This window comes from Sander lucioperca, chromosome 17, assembly GCF_008315115.2.
Source record: "Sander lucioperca isolate FBNREF2018 chromosome 17, SLUC_FBN_1.2, whole genome shotgun sequence".
Taxonomy (NCBI): Eukaryota; Metazoa; Chordata; class Actinopteri; order Perciformes; family Percidae; genus Sander; species Sander lucioperca.
In genome coordinates, this window is record NC_050189.1 from 29,184,688 (window position 1) to 29,200,422 (window position 15,735).

Consider the following 15,735-nt stretch of genomic DNA (forward strand, 5'->3'; position numbering starts at 1 on the left):
GAGATTTTCCTTTTCATGCCATTCATACGGAAATGGAAACCTTTATCTGATGGCTACAAAGTTAGCATAAACAGGGTGGACTTATAAAATATGCGTCTTGTCATTGATTGAACTACCCAACGATGTATAAATATATTTAAATTGTAGAATGCTACAATACTTAATACGAACTATTCGGAGAGTGGGGGATTTTATTCCACTCCTCACCTGTGCTTCTCCCTACTTTTTAGATTGGGTTGTTTGAGGTAAGATGCACTAGCCCTTGTATTCAGGCCATGAAAGTCCCGAACGTATACATACCTGGTGAAAAAAGGAGGACATAGACCTTTTAAAATCTTGTGACCGTACGTTTTTACTGTTGACTTCTACCTTCAAATAGGAGCCAATTCCACTCTTTAAAATGGTTTGGGCTCGCGGCCGGGTTGGGACAGTGGGTAGAGCAGGCGCACATATATTTAGAGGTTTATGCCTCGACGCAGAGGTCCAGGGTTCGACTCTGACCTGTGACGATTCCCTGCATGTCTTCCCCCTCTCTCTCCCCTTTCTCACCTAGCTGTCCTATCCATTAAAGGTGGAAAATCCCAAAAATTAATCTTTAAAAAATACTAAAATGGTTTGGACTAATGTGTTCTTAGACTAACAATAAGCCATCTTTTATTAGTTAGTTCTGAGCTTTGTGAAGCTTTTCCTATTTGTTCTTTCAGTTCTACCACTGTACCAGGTTATGCAGGTGTAATAGTAGTGGCATTGAACTAATGCTGTACACACAACATGACGGATCACTGAAAAATGTTTTACCTTTTTTTTGGTCTGGGGCGCTTCACTGAGAGCAAGATATTATTCTATTTCATTCAAATGACATGACTGTTGGCACCATGGGGAAGTTTGTTCAATAGGTAACTGGCCCGAAAATAATATTGAGTGAGGTAACTGACATAAAATACAATTACACATAGAAGCAATAGAACGTAAACGTAAGACTGTCATAAAGTGTTTTCATTACTGTGTAGATCTTTAACAAGCAAAAAAAAAAAAAAGGTCATTGACCAGGATGGCCAGAGGTGTTTATGTTGGAGACGGAGGCTACCATCTCCCCCCCCAAATTCAACCACCATGCTGAGGAAGAACATGACATGTAGATAAAAGCCCTGGAGTGGACCTTAAATTAAGATTATTTTACTTAATACCGTAAGGAACATGTTCTATAGTCTAAAAAAAGGATGTATGACGCTCCCATTTTGTCTAAGGATGAACAAAAATACAGTTGTAATCCGTTCAAGTAAATGCTGTTTTTGCTGCTAAAGCAGCTTAAAGCAGGAGATTGGCCACCTGTGTGGGGGAAAAGGCTTCAACAAAAGAAATGGATGCCTGATAATGTGTACTGTTTCTTCTAATAGAAAGCTACATAGATTTTATTTACACATTTATTTTGCCTCATGTTATCCAAAACCACAGCAATTAATAAAACTGTGAATGTTATAGACCCTAGCAGTCACTGTAATGTTTTTTTTTTTTTTTTAATTTAGAACAGAAAGTTTTAGCTTCAGTATTTCTTCTGGAAATTTGGGGTTGTTTACTCATATTTTGCTCCAATAGTTTCTGGTTTTAAGTCATTATTTTGCTATTTTATTATGGCAAGGCCCTTGTTATGGGTGCTTTTACCAAAGTATTTCTGGAATCCTGGCTCCGGCTGTGAGCATAATTAATAGGCTATTAATTACAAATGTATCTCGGTTCATGTTTTATAAAATATTACACTTTAATATTCCAGTCTTTTGTCGTGAACTATGTTAAAACATGCATCAGATGGCTACACTGTGACTCATCCCAACAGTTTCGCGTTGTGAAGCTGATGTGTGAATGTGTCACTAATTGATATGGAACAATATGATTGAGAAGAAAACACAAATCTATCTCAGGGCCCTGGGTAAGGCCTTTTGTTCTCGTTGACGAATGGCTGAACTGAGAATGGGGGACCTACAAAATGTACCCCAGCGTAGCGCAAGTGAAAGGAGCTTAGATGCCTCTCATACGGTTTGCTTATAAAATGTAAACACCGCCCCTCTGGCGTGTTAACAGTGAAACAATCGTGCTCTGGTATGAACGCTACGGTCCGCCTACTTAGTTATGACGTACAAATTGGCCAATCACAATTCTTTATGGGCGGGATTTCAGCTAAATGACGGCGGTCTGTTGCAATGAGAAGACCTTTTTGTGTGTTGTCAACGTATATAACACATCTCTGCCGCAGTTTCTTTCTTTGGAATAATGTCGGCTGAATACGATAATAGGTAGGAAAAGATTTTATGGTTTTGTGGGCATTTTGTGTTTGAGAATTAGATTAAGTTGTCTACATCGGTGTGTTAGTTTTTGCTATCGATGACTCTTTTTGAAAGTAGACATTAAACAGAGCATCTAGTGGTTTCTATGCTCTACTAACGGTTAGGCCTGCCTCAGGCTAACATCACAGGTCTTCACATTAACGTTACATAAAACTAGCTTTATGATAAACTCAGGTTTAGAAAGTGAATATTTAGTTCCCTATATTATAGCCAACACGTTTGTTTGGCGGCACGAATGATGGGTCGCTGTTGGTCCCGAACGTAGGCTAACGGGAGAAAATTAAATGGCACCCGGCGCCTTGTAGCACGTGAATGCGCCTGGTTTAGGCCTTCTTAATTTTTTTTTTTATTTCGGATGCTTATGTCGTTATTAGTCAGTTCATAAATATAATAGTATATTCGCACTGTAAATGATAGGCTTGTGATACAGTATAGGAACGTTCTTGAAGTTAGCGCCGCAAATGTTAAATACATTTGTTCATTTAGTACGACGGGCGCACATGGCCGTGGTAGTGATAACCGAAGGGCTTGGACAATACCGGTAGCGTAGGCCGCTAAATGCTGTTGGGTGCGTTTAGTATGTGCTAGCGTGATGGTATATGCTACCTTAGTGAAACAAATGTGTGCTTTATGTCGGTAGACGCTCCGTTAATGGGTTTCGCTGACTTGTCGAGTTTAATGAAAGGCCACATATAGCTAGACGAGCAGGGCCGGTTGGCAGTAGCTAAGGCGGGCCAGGGGCTAACCTCAATGTTAACTGTTAGCTACAACCAGCCGAGCCTTTCAATTCTTAATATCGCACATTTTGCTTCAGGAACGTGTCTTAAACCACCATTCGTAACTTATTTAGATATTTCATGTTAAGCGAAATAACGTCTGTTTAACTAGTAAACTGTAACGGTATTCTACGTGGCCAGGCCGCTATTCTTGTCGCCTCGCTTCCGACTTTTCATCCCCGACCAGAGAAACGACCATCTTGAATGTGTGCAGTAGAAATGGCGGACTCGTGAAAAGACATTGGCTAACAAGCACAAGAATTGAACTGCAAATTGATGTTTCAAGTCTCAATCCAGCAGCACCGAAGATGGCATTTGTTGTGTTTTTTTTTTAGTAGGCGTGTTTGTGGTCATGAGTATTTCTATAATGTTACTAGAGAAATAATTACACAGCCGTCTTACAGACTGTAAAGATGAACAATGTAAGTTATTCTGTCAGTGAAGAGCGGAGCCGCAGAATTTGACTTTAAAAGATAATATTCCGTCAGTCAGATTTTTATTAATCGATCCCATAGAATAAAGTGATCGATCCACATTCATTACAGCTTGATGGGGGGGGGTAACGTTTATTTTATTTTTTTTCGCATTTTCATAAAATTACTTGGAATGTTAAATTGTGTTCTGATGTGGGAGATTTTGGATTACAAATAATAACGACTTTATTGTCTTATTCACAGAGACAATGGCCCGGAAGGCATGGAGCCAGATGGGATCATTGAGGTGAGTCTCCTATAACTGTGGTACTCGGATGATTTAAAAAAAAAAACCTTATTGCACAGTGAAATTTCCACCCATTGGCATGGTGTATGTACTATAATTATATATAATTGTGAGGATGCAGTAAGGAACTCCTTACTGTTAGGATAAGCAAATTCAAGTCCATGACTCACAATATTTTGTTTGTCTTGCCCCCTCCAGAGCAACTGGACTGAGATCACGGACAGTTTTGATGAGATGAACTTGCGCGAGGCTCTGCTAAGGGGAATTTATGCCTATGGTTTTGAGAAGCCCTCTGCTATCCAGCAGAGAGCTATTATGCCTTGTATCAAGGGTAAGTAAGACTCACCTTCTTACTGAAGAAAAGGCCCGGGCGATGTGAACCCAGTATTTACAGGACTATTTTTACATGGTGTATGTATCGGTTTTCTACAAAGTTGGCTAAATGTTAAGTTGTTAAGTCAAAGCCACATTGTGCACTGTCACAAGCACTTTTAGTCTCAGGGTCTGCTCCTTAAGTTCTCTATAACAATGACTGAGTACAAAACAAGTGATCCTCTCCTGCTTAACAGTTGGACCTTCACTGTACATTTATAGCTGGACAACTTTACTGTTAAATCCCCCATTTGCTCTGATGGCCAACAGCTGTCTGCTCTAAGCGCATCCACAGTCTCACTCGTGTTTTTTTTTTTCCGCCCAGTATGCCATGAATGGTCTTCAGCCTCCTAGTGTGATTTTTAAAGCGTACTGTGACAGGCTTCAAAAAGGTTTGAAATATTAAGGGAATACCCGAATGTCTGGCTGCTGACTGCTTTGTCAGGAAAGAGTCAGTTACACTGGACGGCAGTATAGAGGATTGTTCCAGCGTCTGGTTTAAACAAGACTGTCGCTCCGCAAACAGAAACCCTCCTTTTCCATCAGCCTGTCTTTCCATGACTTTTGTAGTTGGATGAATTTGAGAGACCACACTAGCACAAACTCGTGTTTGCGTCGATGATGTGGCTGACTTTTTTTTTTTTTTTTTTTTTTTTTTTTTTAAATTGTAAGAGCCATCTAAATCAGTCCCTATAAACATACGTGAGGAAACTGGCATAGCCACAGTGTGTCACACCACCCATAATACACTCTATAGGTGACACTCTTTCCGATCAGGGAGTATCTGGTGTTGAACCAAGTCCTGGAATAGTGTTTGCATGTGGTGGTTATTTTTCTTGTGCTCTCTGGGTACACTACAGTGGATTAACCTGTTTTCTTGTTTGTTTTTTTTAGGCTACGATGTGATTGCTCAGGCCCAGTCTGGCACTGGGAAGACTGCCACCTTTGCCATCTCCATCCTTCAGCAGATTGATGTGGAGATGAAAGCCACTCAGGCTCTGGTCCTGGCTCCCACCAGGGAGCTGGCTCAGCAGGTAGGCTTACTGTCACAATGCATAAACTGTGGAAACCCTGCACTGAAATTGTACCGGAGTTTCTTGTGTTTGGGGGTCTTGTGTGTGTCTCTCATAGATTGAAACTGATTAAATGTAGAAAGACTGAAGGGTTTCTTTGTATCCACAAGTATTTCCCGGCAGCTTCAGCTAACTGGTTAACAGTTTAGGGGCTGGGTGATCCTGTTGTGAGTTCTGTAGTTGCTGATACATAATTTCAGTAATAATAATTCATAAAGGAGGTTTAATCGTGTCTGACCTTAGTTACCATAGAAACATGTACCCTCAGACTATCCTGGTCAGTATCAAGTTGTGTTTTCAACTCTTATTTTACCGCAAGTTGAACCCGTGTTGCAATCAACGGACCGAGACTGTCTTCAAACTTCCTCCCCAATAGTTTCTCTGTATTGGAACTGAACAGAAGGCGGTCAAACTGCAAATTCTTAAACTTGTGATGTGATTGCCAAAGACAATGAATGGGAGACTGGTTTTGTTATCTATAACATCCATCTTTCCTAATACATTGTCCAATTAGCACTTCCCCATGTTTGATTACATCACAATGGAGTTTTAGCACTGTAGCTTTTGGATTTGGGAGAGTTGTTCATGTTTACTTAACCTTTTTTTGTTAGACCACAGGAATAATGTGAATTTTGAAAATGGAAGACTTGTTCAAAAACTTATATAATGACATTTGACTCATGGCAGAAAAATTGGCTCAAATGGTGAATAATGCTAAAAGGCGGTCAGGAAAACTTAGTGGGGAGATGGAAGATCAACTTGTAGAATGTGATCAGTTCATAATGTACATGGTAGCAGCTAGGAGACCTGCTGTATAATGATGAAACCCATGCGTGTCAGCTGACTCTGTACACCGCTGCTGTGTTGTCGCTCTGGTTGGCGTTTTGCTGGCCTGAGTCCTCGGCACAGCAGGGTTCCAGAGACATGATCATACATCACTTCTGAATACAGCACCCATCGCACGTCTGAAGGGAGTTATCAGCCAGTGTTGACATAGGTGACTGCATACGTCACTATGCGTGCATCGGCTGGAGGGTGCTTAAGAGGAGCACTTGGCACCAGATTCTGACTCGTATCATAATTAATGGTCTTTTGTGCTGCGCTTTTTGTAACATGCATAACTTGCTCCCAACACTGTACAGTCATGACTACAGAATAACACTTATGTAATTAAAGCCTGGAATGTGATCAAAGCCATTAGGAGATTTCATAGTTGAATTATTAGTGTGACCTGGCAGTTTAGCTGAAATACTAAAACCAAATAGTTTGATACTGTATTTGGGGAGGCAGTCTTGGGCATTGTCCCCGTCCAGGGTAGAAGGTCCTCCTTAGCCTCTTGTTCTCCTAGCCTTTTTCCTCTAACACCTGGTGTAAATATTCTCTATTTAGGACAATCAGAAATATGGATATGACTAAGTGGGTAAAGGCAAATGATAAAACGGCTAGAACAGAAAATGACATCCCTTAACTGTTATGCAGCCTTTAAAACCCAGGAAAAGACGACACTTATGATATCCAAAATTTAAGACCATATCCAGCCTCGTAAATCGATATATTGTCCAGCCCTAAAAGAAAGCATAGGTCTTACTGGGGTTGATAATAGACTTTGGCTGTATTTTAAAAGGGTTCCACTGGGATCCTAAAAAAGATGTTTGTAATGGCAACTGGTTTAACCTGATTCGTGTTTTTGGCCAATAAAACGGTATTGTTTTTCTTCCCTCCACTTTTTTTTGTTTTTTTATTTAAAATGTAGATCCAGAAGGTGGTGCTGGCCCTGGGTGACTACATGGGAGCCAATTGCTATGCCTGCATCGGAGGGACCAGCATTCGCAGTGAAGTCCAGAAACTGCAGGCTGAATCCCCTCACATTGTGGTGGGAACCCCCGGCCGCGTCTTCGACATGTTAAATCGCAAAAACCTCTGTAAGTCATCATGGGAACCAGTTGTGTGAAAGTGCTGCAATGGTAGCAGGTTGACTTTATTTTATTGAAACCGTTTTGTCAAATTAATTTCCTGAACATTGACTAGTTCTTTAATAGAAATTGTGCTGTAAATGTGGACAAAATCATCTGGCCATGCAATTGTAGATGGGTCGCTTGCTGCATGCTCAACTGATTTTGGAGGGGAGGGTCAACTTGTAAAATGGGATCAGTTCACTAAACGAGCAATGAATCGAACCATTCATGCAGTTTTGGTTTATAACAATGAATCAAACCATTCATGCCGTTTAGTTAATAATCCGAAGGGGACCTGCTGTATAATGATGAAACCCATGCGTGTCAGCTGACTCTGTACACCGCTGCTGTGTTGTTGCTCTGGTTGGCGTTTTGCTGGCCTGAGTCCTCGGCACAGCAGGGTTCCAGAGACATGATCATACATCACTTCTGAATACAGCACAGTGATGGGATTAAACGCCATCTTGTGTATTCTTGAATCGCGCCTTTTTAAAAACATCCAAGTGTACAAGGACATGAAGCAAATGTGTCCTGGTTTATTTAATTAACTTTAATTTTTTTTTTTCTTGCAGCTTCTAAGCACATCAAAATGTTTGTGCTGGACGAGGCTGACGAGATGCTTAGTCGAGGGTTCAAGGACCAGATCTATGAGATTTTCCAGAAACTGGCTAGCAGCACACAGGTAGGACTTTTTAAATTAGTTTTTTTTTTTTTTTTTTTTTTCCCTGAGGTTGATTTGTGTGGATGGCTGTCTGAGAATAGAGCCAGCCTGTTTGCTTTAAGCAGAGCACTGTGTAGTCCAGGGTTCCCTCTCCTCCCATCTGCAGTGTTGGTGAAGGACTGAATGTTCCTTGGTAGAGAAGCCTATCTGCCCTCCACTGTAGCTGGGTTCAAGTCCTTGACTCACAACTAATTGGCGGATTACACTCAGTCATGTCCTCCCAATGTTTATATTTTAGCATTTTGGTGGGGACTTAACTTCTGACTGGTTATTGTACTGGTACACGTTTAGCTGAATCTCTACCTCGTCTGTGGTTTCAGGTTGTCCTTCTGTCGGCCACCATGCCAGCTGACGTGTTGGAGGTAACGAAGAAGTTCATGCGTGAACCCGTCAGAATCCTGGTAAAGAAGGAGGAGCTGACCCTTGAGGGTATTCGTCAGTTCTACATCAATGTGGAAAAAGAGGTGAAGAAACATTTTCCACTTGATAAGGAGTTTAGGAGGCAAAAACGTAGCGACTAGAATTCAGTTTTATTAATGGTGTCAAATCATAACAGGAGTTGCCTCAGGACACTTTACAGACAGAGTAGATCTAGACCACACTATAATTTACAAAGACCCAACAATTCTCCCCCAAGAGGGAAGAAAAACGTCCTTTTTACAGGCAGAAACCTTGGAGAGACCCTGACTCTTGGTGCGTGGCCATCTGCCGCTGCGGACACAAGACATACTGATACAGATGTACAGTAGTTTGCCTATTGGACAGTTAATGATATATGTTTGGAGGATGAAGTTTGGGTTGCTGTTGAACTGTACTGTGAACAGAGGTGTCGTTTATATCGACAAGGGTAGGCAAAAAAACAACTCCTCCTGTAAAACCAGTACATTTCAACGTTGGTGTTTAAGCCAAGTGTACCAAATTCTAAAAGGGCAGTCGAGTGTAATGTGCCTTGAACTTCGAGGACATGCAGTGTACAGACAAAGTGAGCTTGCTTGAGCCTGCTGTGTGTCTGACCTGGTGATGGTCCTCAGGAGTGGAAGCTGGACACGCTGTGTGACCTGTACGAAACCCTGACCATCACACAAGCGGTCATCTTCATCAACACGAGGAGGAAAGTGGACTGGCTGACTGAGAAGATGCACGCCAGAGACTTCACCGTGTCTGCTCTGGTAAGTCATTTCCACTTAAACCACGCAATTTACCACAGGAATTTCCATCATTTTAGAATCTTGTCCCAAGAAATTTGCAGTAGCCCTGAGCTTTGCCTTTACAGTCTTGGGACATTGTGCCTTGAATGTGCACCAAAAGGTTGTGTCATAATTGTGTTCTTTCACCCTGAAATATATAGTTTTATGTGCGAGATAATGCAGTGGAATATTTAAAAAGGCCTGTATGTATGATAAGACGCGTTTTGTGTCTGTTTGGCTTTGTCTCACTGGTGTCCTCTGACCTGTCTTTCAGCACGGTGACATGGACCAGAAAGAGAGAGACTTGATCATGAGGGAGTTCCGCTCTGGCTCCAGTCGAGTCCTCATCACCACTGACCTGTTGGTGTGTACAATAACGACCTTTCACACTATTCATTGTCTACAACTGTTTGCTTTAAGCAGAGCACTGTGTAGTCCAGGGTTCCCTCTCCTCCCATCTGCAGTGTTGGTGAAGGACTGAATGTTCCTTGGTAGAGAAGCCTATCTGCCCTCCACTGTAGCTGGGTTCAAGTCCTTGACTCACAACTAATTGGCGGATTACACTCAGTCTTGTCCTCCAAATGTTCAGATTTTTATATTTAGCATTTTGGAGGGGACTTATTTTTGACTGGAAACACTGAACATGTGTACCAGTCAAGAGTCCTTGAACCACAACAGGGATTTGTTTGTTTTTATAAATGTGTGCAGCTGCCGCTTCAGATCGACTTTTTGGCCATGTTGGACCAAATTAGTGACTCTGATTAAAGGGCTACTCCCCCCCGGACCTCAGTCACGTCCTCATCGGTTCTATATAGCTCCTGATGACTTTGTGCGATGTAATTAATATTGTCATTCTGTTCCTCCTCAGGCCAGAGGTATTGATGTCCAGCAGGTGTCTCTAGTCATCAACTACGACCTGCCGACCAATAGGGAAAACTACATCCACAGGTAAGAGTATCACGTGACTAACTGGGTCGGAAGATGTGGAAGCTAAATCCATAAAGCCTGTAAATGTTTTCCATCCTGAATGACTTCAACACAACTCTACCAAATACACAGTGCCTCCTGCTGCCGCTGATTCTATTCTATTTTTATTTTTTTCTTGTCAGGATTGGTCGTGGTGGTCGTTTCGGCAGAAAGGGAGTAGCCATCAACATGGTTACCGAGGATGACAAGCGAACCCTGAGGGACATTGAGACATTCTACAACACCACCGTTGAGGAGATGCCCATGAATGTGGCCGATCTTATCTAGAAGCTATCGTCCACCCCTTCCCCCCCCCCACACTTATTTTAGCAGTCAAATCTTGTTTCTTATACGATCTGAATTCTAAGATCTTTCTTTTGCTAAATTCCGCCATGACTTTACCCTCTACATTCTAAGGGAAGGAAGAATGTGGCCATTATTCCTTCCTAACCTTTTGAAATAGTTTTTTGGCCGTTTTTTGGAAGGATGAATTACTGACCTGTTTCATCTGCTTGCCATAGTCCATTACCCCATATTGGCACCTAAATTCATCCTGCAGCTAATCCCTCCTCTAACTCTTCAAGCATTAATTTGAACATCTTGTTTTGCAAACTGAAGACTTTTAACATCGAACAAGTGAGTTTGTAACTGGATCCCACACTTGCGAAACATAACCGTGTTTGCAAAAGAGCATACATAAAAAATAAAAACCCCGAAGTTGATGTTTGAAAGGATTCTAGCTCACTGTAAGCAAAAGCTCGACATTGAATTAATAGCTTAACATTAAATTTTAAAAACTGGTCTCGATTGGTAACAAGCATGACGCTGACTCAAAGATCATCGACGCGTTTGTGAAACGCGTCTGTGACTCGCGCCTGCGCGCCGTCGGCAGGTGCCGCACATGCTCGGTGACCGACACGTGAGTGGTTTAGACTGCAGTTCAGTTTGGACTCAAACACCGCAATGATCTATGGGAAGTGCTGCATTTGACCAGATCAGTATTTAAACAACCTTCAGTGTACTGGAAACAGCCTTTTAACTCACATCCATGATCATGTTGAGGTTTTGGGGTCTAGAGTACACAGGGCATATTCAATAAAAAGACCTATATAGTAAAATCCATCATGAATGAGTTGTTTACCGTTTTGATCCTTTCCTGCTGTTTTCATATATATATATTTTTTAATTGCTATTGTACATACTGCTTGGCTGTACAGTCGTTTGTGCAGTAGCTTCAGTTGAAGACTGACTGGTGGCCACAGACGTTTGGAGGCAATAAACGGTGAGTGCTGTGGAGACGTTGCCTCTGGACCCTGACGTCCTGTTTGGAATTTTTTTTTTTTTTTTTCTCATCTCTTGACATTGTTCATTTAGATTTTTATTTTTAAACAAATTGGATTTTTGATAAGGTGGCGGTGTCTTTTTGTAACCTACCTCGCCAAAATGTTGGGAGGGGGGGGACGTCTGAAATGAAAAGGACCAAATTACAGATGAAGTATATATAGATTCCATCCCCTCTTTACTCTTCTAAGTGCTCTCATTAAAATGCCTGTCATCATGGGGTTTGGTGTGTAGGAGAAACGTCATGTTTTGCGGTGTATTAGTCAGTGCCATTTCTTTTCTTTTTTTTTAAATGAATTTACGGTATTGTTAACCTTTTTTGGAGACAACCCGTATCAAGTTTTCTACATTGGATTCTGTATAGTATTTATTTTAATGGTCTTTAAAAAAAAAATAATAAAGGTTTCTCCTATAACAGTGTAAACTGGCCTCTGCATTGTTGAATAGCATGAAAGCTGTTAGGCCAAACCCTTTGTGGAAAGGCTAGAATTATTGGATATACACGATCAAATATCCGTAAGATGACAGCTGAAGCACTGGGTCTAACGGACCGACACACCTGTGCTGCTGATCTGTCGCTGATTGGCTGCTGAGAGCACCGAGGTTTGGTCCGCCTACCGCCGTTGACAGACAACTGTACCCATTATTTATTCCCAGTGAGGTTTTTTTTCTTTTTCTGCTTAGTTGGTTAAAATGAGGTCATTTGTCGACAGTAGGTCTGAAGGAACCGTGACACAAAAATACATGAATGCCCTTTATTTATCTCGTGATTCTTTACTCATCTGCCATTTCAAACTGCATCTTAGTGGCGGGAACACTTTATTTACAACATTTTAGCATGTCATTACTGATTGTTGTCATTCCGCAATAAACATTTAATTGTATATCGGTGTCATGTCCATTCAGTCCCGTGTGCAAATTACAGTACAGAGTCCTCGCAAACTGATGCCTTTGCTGGACTCTGGTTCGATCCCGCCGGTCTCAAAAACTCGTCAGAAAAACACCGATTTACATAGAGTAGCTATACAAAAAGAGACAAGCTTGACGTTACATAAATAGGAATGACGAACGAAAATGCAGACCCCATATGAGACAAATGATTATAGAACTGTTACTGGAGCCGTCAGCGCGAGTCTTCATGGTGGATTCTACATCTTTAATGCAGAGCAAGAAAAGTATAGAAGACGTGACACCGTCTACTACTAGTTGATAAACATGAATAGGCTACAAAATGAAGACTTTGTAAAGCTCAATGAATGTAGGCTCCTTATCGAGCTACATTATGATAAAACAGGAAACCGGTGCAATACTGTTTTCCAATATAAAGCAAATACTCTTCATTTTAGCATTTCTATCATTTGTATTTTTAATAATCACTTATTAAAACATAATTATATGAAGTCATTAGGAACACATTGACAAAGTCATGAAAAATAGGGCTGATAGAATAAAGCACCTATGAGATACGAGATAAAAGTTGGACCACTTCGTGGCCCCTAAGACTGATTTCTTAATCACGTGAGAACTATGGACTCGGGGTTCCAGTCACTCCACCAGAGGGAGACATTGTCCTTTGGTCACTGGGGCAGACTGGTTAAATGAACTGGCAGAATCCCAGTCTGAAAGCATCTCAAACTGGAGGAAGATTAAGAATCCCCCTCCTATCAAATACCATGCATTCAGATCTTTTAGCTTTTATCCTTTGGCGTTGTACTGCTGTCTTGCTTGCTGTGGTTGACGAGGCCTTTTTTGTTGATTTTAGCAGACAAACTGCTCAGAGAGTCACATTGAGAGTCAGGTGGAGGTGCAACATCATAAAAGCAAGTTTGAGCTTGTTGCATAGGGAAATTAAAACTGTGCATAACAAAAGTGCATCAACACGTTCCACAACTAGATCAGATAGAGTGTTCAAGCAGTGATAGACAGGCAGACAGACAAATAGATAGATAGACTTTATTGATCCCAAACTGGGAAATTTCTGTTACAGCAGCAGGTATAAGATACACAACATCCATACAGAATTACAACAAAATAATAATAAATAAAAATACCAGAGCAGCTTCTCAAAAAATTAAGCAAAATCATCATAGGACCATATAATCAGGGCTGCAACTAACGCTGATTTTCATCGTCGATTAATATGCAATCTCTTATTTTCTCGATTAACCGATTAGTTGTTTGGTCTATAAAATGTCAGAAAATGGTGAAAAATGTGGATCCGTGTTTCCCAAAGCCCAAGATGACGTCCTCAAATGTCTTGTTTTGTCCACAACTCAAAGATATCCAGTTTACTGTCACAGAGGAGAGAAGAAACTAGAAGATATTCACATTTAACAAGCTGGAATCAGAGAATTTTGACCTTTTTTTTCACACAAAAAAGACTCAAACCGATTAATTGATTATCAAATTAGTTGGCGATAAATTTAGTAGTTGACAACTAATCAATTAATTGATTCATCTTTGCAGCTTTACATATAATATTTACCAGGTATATGGCTCCAAGTGTCCGTGGGTTGATTACATTATTTGAATTAGACCAAGAGAACAGTGACTGGTAATGATAATATGACAGATATATAGACAGACACACAATGTAGAAAAAGGCTGCGTGTTCGATTCCCCACTGACAAGATACACACCTCCCTCATTACCACCACTGAGGTGCCCTTGAGCAAAGCCTAATCTGCTGTAGTGGAGCTGCTCATTATAGCCAGCACATCAACGTGTAGATGTACTGGGACGCCCCACGCTCTGAATGAGGGCCACCCACTCAGTCTCAGTTACAGACGGGACTGCTTTATGTCAGTCCCAGATGGACTCAGAATTCATTTCAGTTCAATTCAATTTTATTTAAATAGTGTCAAATCACAACAGGGGTTACCTCAGGACACTTTACCGATAGAGCGGGTCTAGACCACACTATAATTTACAAAGACCCAACAATTCTCCCCCAGAGCAAGCATTTGATGCGACTGTGGCGAGGAAAAACCTCCTTGTTACAGACAGAAACCTCAGACAGAGCCAGGCTCTTGGTGAGCGGCCATCTGCCGCTGGCGGTAGGGACACGGAGACAGATACTGATACAGATATACAGAAATACACAGACACATACAGGTATACAGATACGGAGAAATATGATTGGTAATAATTATAGCAATTGGTATGATGAACAGCAGCAGTGGCAATTATTCATGAATTTGTTTCAGTGGTTGAATGATTTATTTTTTGGGATTTGGACTTTGGCTGGCTGGTAGTTGGAGTGCAGCAGGGGGAGTCATTAGAGTCATGTACAGTACGCTGATGAATACTTGATAAATGCCCAGTTTCTCAGGAAGGGCATCCCTATTGGACAACTTCGCAGGTCACAGTTTACATCCGGGACCTGTCCTTCAACGTATCCAGTGCAGGTATATGGTATATTGTCATGTCGCTGCTGTTTCACAGTGGGAACGTTGTGCCCTAATGCTGCATTCGTGGGGTGGCGGCATAGTCTGAAAGAAAGAGTTCCCGACTGGGAAAATTCACGTGAACGCCCCCTCAAGTCGAGAACAGCAACTCGGAAAGTCTGCCAAGTTTTGGCTACAAGACTTGCCCAGTTGGCGTCATATTACACAGTAACATGGCGGACGAAAGTAAATGTTGGGTTAATGGTAAGAAACTTTTTTTATTAATTCACATATTCCACATAGATTTTTTGCTCACATGTAATTTGCAATATGGTATGAGGTTGTTACATAAATTTGCTGTCCACATAGAGCAACCTACATTAGTTAGAAAAGTGATTTATCAGCATTAACCCGGATAACAAGTCAGGTAGAGCAATATTTTGGTGGTTTAAGGGAATGTAACTGGTGCAGCAGCAACATGTCTGGAAATAAATACTGGAAACAGCTGTTGTTTCACACATCTTTGCAGCGTCCATGTTTTTTTTCCACATTACAACTTAAAGCTCATGAATGCATGGAAGTCGCAAAAGTGACTTCCCATCGCGGGAAATAGGACTATCCGAGGAGCATGTGAATGCAGCATAACATTGATTTAACAAGGGAGTTTGTCATTGAGTCTAAATCCTGTCACTTTCAGTTCCTCTCCTGTGCCTTGAAACAGTACAGTACCCAGTACCCCCCAATTTTTTTTTACGCAGGGGATTTGTCCCCACCAATTTTTAGAAGAGGTAGATTTGTCTCCCTGAAAAAAGAGAACACAACAGGAGCGTGAAAAATAAATGTGTGATTTCATCTCTTATATGTAGATGTAAACTTTGGAGCTTCCGGCTTAAACG

General features: G+C 41.3%; 1 protein-coding gene, 1 long non-coding RNA gene and 2 other non-coding genes across 4 annotated transcripts; 3 read left to right on the top strand and 1 right to left on the bottom strand.

Annotated features, from left to right (window-relative positions):
• The first annotated feature begins 2,088 nt into the window (after positions 1-2,088).
• eif4a1a (eukaryotic translation initiation factor 4A1A) lies at positions 2,089-11,847 on the top strand. Its single transcript, XM_031279499.2, has 11 exons — positions 2,089-2,291; positions 3,796-3,838; positions 4,037-4,169; positions 5,105-5,244; positions 7,037-7,205; positions 7,811-7,920; positions 8,280-8,423; positions 8,991-9,128; positions 9,421-9,510; positions 10,015-10,094; positions 10,256-11,847. The coding sequence occupies exons 1-11, from the start codon at positions 2,269-2,271 to the stop codon at positions 10,398-10,400; spliced, it is 1,215 nt and encodes a 404-aa protein (XP_031135359.1). The 5' UTR covers positions 2,089-2,268; the 3' UTR covers positions 10,401-11,847.
• LOC116036149 lies at positions 6,095-6,233 on the top strand. The gene has a single exon (XR_004101545.1). It is a non-coding gene; the product is annotated as a small nucleolar RNA SNORD10 (small nucleolar RNA).
• Positions 7,538-7,676, top strand: LOC116036148. Its single transcript, XR_004101544.1, has one exon. It is a non-coding gene; the product is annotated as a small nucleolar RNA SNORD10 (small nucleolar RNA).
• LOC118493546 lies at positions 8,323-8,815 on the bottom strand. Its single transcript, XR_004895498.1, has 2 exons — positions 8,723-8,815; positions 8,323-8,688 (listed from the first exon to the last, which is right to left on the bottom strand). It is a non-coding gene; the product is annotated as an uncharacterized LOC118493546 (long non-coding RNA).
• Positions 11,848-15,735: the final 3,888 nt, after the last annotated feature.

Bases quoted from the DNA above. Each gene is read 5' to 3' on its own strand.
- eif4a1a (XM_031279499.2), top strand. From the start codon at position 2,269: ATGTCGGCTGAATACGATAATAG. The intron at 5,245-7,036 runs GTAGGCTTACTG...TTTAAAATGTAG, and splicing joins CCAGGGAGCTGGCTCAGCAG to ATCCAGAAGGTGGTGCTGGC. The intron at 7,921-8,279 runs GTAGGACTTTTT...CTGTGGTTTCAG, and splicing joins AACTGGCTAGCAGCACACAG to GTTGTCCTTCTGTCGGCCAC.